At 39.1% G+C, this 4,225-nt stretch overlaps 1 protein-coding gene across 1 annotated transcript; it reads right to left on the reverse strand.

Annotated features, from left to right (window-relative positions):
- Positions 1-3,019: 3,019 nt before the first annotated feature.
- On the reverse strand, positions 3,020-3,928 carry LOC110542476 (putative vomeronasal receptor-like protein 4). Its single transcript, XM_021629058.1, has one exon. It carries the CDS (start codon positions 3,926-3,928, stop codon positions 3,020-3,022), a length of 909 nt encoding a protein of 302 aa, XP_021484733.1.
- Between the last annotated feature and the right edge of the window lie 297 nt (positions 3,929-4,225).

Below are 4,225 nucleotides of genomic sequence, written 5' to 3' on the forward strand. Positions count from 1 at the left end.
GAGAAATGTGGCCCAGTGGTCTAGGGAAGCAAGTTTTTATAGGGCAAAACTGTAAGCAAAGACTTACATGTTTTGACATCACATGATTGGGTAAGGGAAATTGACTTTTGAAATGATTGGTCCACTTTAGGCATCAAGACTACAAACAGTTCTGGCCTGGTCATATGAGCTGGTTTCCTAGCAACTGTATAATTAGTGGGCAGGAAAGAATGCAGTAAGGCTAGTTCTTCCCCTCAGGGCATTAAGGCTAGTTCTTCCTCAAAGGTGGCTGGACATGACTCCACCTACCTAGCCTTCCTTCAGGCTTCTGCTTTAAACTTTAAAACAATGTCCACTGATTTTTACATCTTTGGTCTCTCACATGAGTACTACCAAAGGAGAAAGGTGAACACCAATGCAGCTATAAACCCCTATCTACAATGATGACCTTTTATAATTGTAGCACAAAGCATGTGGAAGTAACCAACTAACATATGATTTGCTTTAATGCATGTGCTCCATGAGATGAAAATCACACCAACACTGTTTGGATAGTTAAGAACCTGAGACTAGATAGGCCAGGGACAAAGGAGAAAACCAAGTAAGTACTAGTGTTCTACTGAAAGATGTAGCAATAAAATTACTCCTAATATCATTTTTGCTGAACTCATAGATCTGAGTCTTGCTCAGTCATCATCATGTATGTGTATACATGTGTATAAACACTTTTTATTTACCAGGAGTACTTCTTTTAATATATACATGAACATTTTCATATTTTAATTAAATTTATTAATTTAATCATTTTACAGCCCTATAACAGCACTTTCCTTCCTTTTCACCAGGTTCCACCCTCCCATCGTCTCTCCTCTTGTACCCCTCCCCTTTCTCCTCAGAAATGGGAGTTCCCCTTTACAAACCCACTCCTAGCACATCACATCTAAGGACATAGCACAACTTCTTCTATTGAGGCCAGACAAGGCAGCCCAGATAGAGGAAAGTTATCCAAAAGAAGGCAACTGAGTCTATGTCAGATATGACCTCTGCTCGACTTTCTGCTAAGAGACCCACATAAAGAACAAGCTTCCTGTTAGCTACATATGTATCTAGGTCCAGTCCATGCATGCTCTTTGGTTGATGTTTCAGTATCCGTAAGCCCTTATGGGGCCAGGTTATTTGGCACTATTGGACTTCCTGAGGAGTTCTTGTCCCCTCCAGTATCTTATATCACCCACCCCCACCCCACTTCTCTGCCTAATGTTAAGCTGTGGGTCTCAGTATCTTTTTTAACCCTTGCTAGAGGGAGCTTCTCAGAGGACAGTCATGCTAGCATTCTTTCTGCAAGCAGAAGAGTACATCATTAATAATGTCAGTGGTTGGCTTTCTCCTATAGGGTGTGTCTCAGGGTGGATCAGTCATTGATTGGCCATTCCCTCTTTTTTGCTCAGGTTTATCCCTGCACATCCTATAAGCAGGAACATTTTTGGCTCAAAGGCATTATAGATGGGTTAGTGAACCCCTCTCTCCACTGGATGTCCCACCTGGCTAGGAGGTGGCCACATCAGTCTCCATGGCCCCTGTAGCTAGAGTTGCCCCCATATCCTGCCAGGATCTTACTCTATCAAAAGTCTCCAGGTTGTCTAAGAGATGTCCTCCACCCTCAGTTTTCCTTCTCTCTCTCTTGGCCCTCTCACCTTCCACCCCAGGTCCCCCCACATCTGATCCTCACTTTCATTACCCTCTCTCCCTCAGTTCCCTCTCTGAATCCACTTTCAAAATCCATTCTATTTCAATAAGTGTAGATGAAATGAAGGGCAAATAAACAGGTGTATGAGATTTTCATAAAAGACCCACTGAGTAACTGTGGTTTGAAACATGGGAAAATCCAATTCACAATGCTTTTATGATCAAGAGAAATTTTAATTAGTAAGCAGAACTAAAGCTACAATTTAAACTGCTGTTGAGGACTAATTCATAGAAGATGAAAACCTTTTAAACAGAAAGGCTTAAAAGTCACTATCTGCAGGGAGCTTTTTTTGAGGAACCTCAGCATCAAGGACACTTTTACGACATAAAGTAAAAAGGAGAAAAAAGAGTTCATTTCATTATATCGGTGCTATTATTTCCCTGTGAGTAATCCTAAATGTTACAGGTGTATTGGATAGTTTTATGTCAACTTAAACTAGGATCATAGAGAGAAAAGGCTTAATTAAGAAAATGGTTCCACAAGATAAGGCAAACCTGTAGGGTGCTTTCTTAATTCATGGTTGATGTGGGAGGGCACAGCCAACATGTGGTGCCATTCTTGGGCTGGTGGTCCTGGGATTTATAACAAAGCAGGCAGAGCAAGCCAGTATTCCTCCCATGCACTGAGGAGGCCAGTATTCCTCCATGGCCTCTGAGTAAGCTCCTGCTCTATTTGAGTTCCTGTCCTGAGTTCTTACAATGATAAATGGTGCTGTGGAAGGGTAATCCAAATAAAACCTTTCCTCCCTATGTTTGTTTTGATCATGTTGTTTCATCACAATGATAATAACCCTAACTAAGACATCTACCATTCTATTATAAATATTATACTACATACAATATATTGTATATATAATATATAATATTCCCTCTGTATATTATAGATCATGTTTCTGGGCCAATAAAATTAAAATAAAAATATTCAGTAGGGTATGTTTCTATTGTGGAAATAGAAACCTACAGTGTACAAAGAACTTAAGGACTTTATAATATTAGGCATTAAAATGTCAAAAAAAATGTATATGTGTGGTGCCACAGATTTTATTTAAATCATATGAAAAATCTTGCTTTGCTACTTGAACTATTAAAGTTTAAGAAAAATCTGTATTTTAGAAAAAAATATTTGGGGCTGTGCCAGAATGATTCCTTATAACCATCTGTAAGTCAAGTTCCAGGTAACCTTATGACTTCTTTTGACCTCTGTAAGCACCATGAATGCACACATGCATACGTGCACTCATACATATAAATAAAAAAAATGAAAAAAAATTTAAATGTGATTTAAAAATTATTTTTAAAAACTCTTGTGGCGCTTTGACTGCTTGTTGTTCAGTGCATTGATTAATCTCTTATCAGAGCTGATGTGTAACAAAGGAGTAATTGTGGGATAGGCATTCATCACAAACTTCTGAACAGTCAGAATGGATGGGTCATACATCCATACTAGGATTGAGGTAGATGAAATGATGAAGTCCACCCAGTACATGATCACAAAGAAAACCACCAGAAGCAAGATGTTCTGGGTGGCCCTTTTCTCAGGGGACACTCTCAGGTGGCTGATGCTATGAAGATGCTTGCATTGCCTCTGATGTCTGAACAAGATAATCACCATGTATGCACTTGTAGTCAGCATGACTGATACAAGAAACACATCTCTGGAGGTTGTCACTGCTAAAATCAATCCTCTGATGATGTAATTCATGGGGAACAGTGAGCAAGATTTAGTGATCTTCATCTGGTTGGTTGCATTCTTATTGATATAAGCACCAACATAGAATATCAGGGTACTACTGAAGGACAAATTGAAAGACCAAATACAGAAGAAAGAACGGATCATGTGTTCTTTTAGCTTAGGTTTAAATTTTGCCAACAAGGAGTTACTGGGACTGATAGTGACAGCCTGGAACACACTGAGGAGGCAGGTGAGGCAGATAGAGAGGCCTCTCATCACCCTGTGTATGTAGAAAGTTGTTTTACATTTGAAGTCATTCTCAATGTTCAGTGACTCAAATATGTCTGTAAGCCACATGTCCCCTCCAGTGAGGATCATCATTATGTGAATGAAGGTCAGTTGATAGGACATAAGGTCTGTGGGCTTAAGTCTGTGACCTAAAATTATGAAAGTATAGAGAAAAAGAAGACACATATTGGCTATAACTCCAAACCCAGCTTGCAAATAAAGGACATTCTTTAATGGAGACATAAGAGGAAATTAAATTCATCTTAAGAGAAGAGAGGAAGGATATTTCATATATCTGGAAGAAAAACAGAGTCTATGTCAATCTTGTGATTCACTGGTCAGTGTGTCTGTATCATTATAACGTTTTCCCTATCTACTCTTGATAAACCTGTCCATTTAATCTTTGAAGTTCCATACTAGACTTCATAGCCTACGTTTGGATATACTCTCCACGTATCTACCTGGAGAAATAGAATACTGGACATGAGGAAGTCATTTACTAGCACATCTATACAGAATATATGTTTTGAGTATACCTGT

Source organism: Meriones unguiculatus, chromosome 3 (genome assembly GCF_030254825.1).
Source record: "Meriones unguiculatus strain TT.TT164.6M chromosome 3, Bangor_MerUng_6.1, whole genome shotgun sequence".
NCBI classification, from domain to species: Eukaryota; Metazoa; Chordata; class Mammalia; order Rodentia; family Muridae; genus Meriones; species Meriones unguiculatus.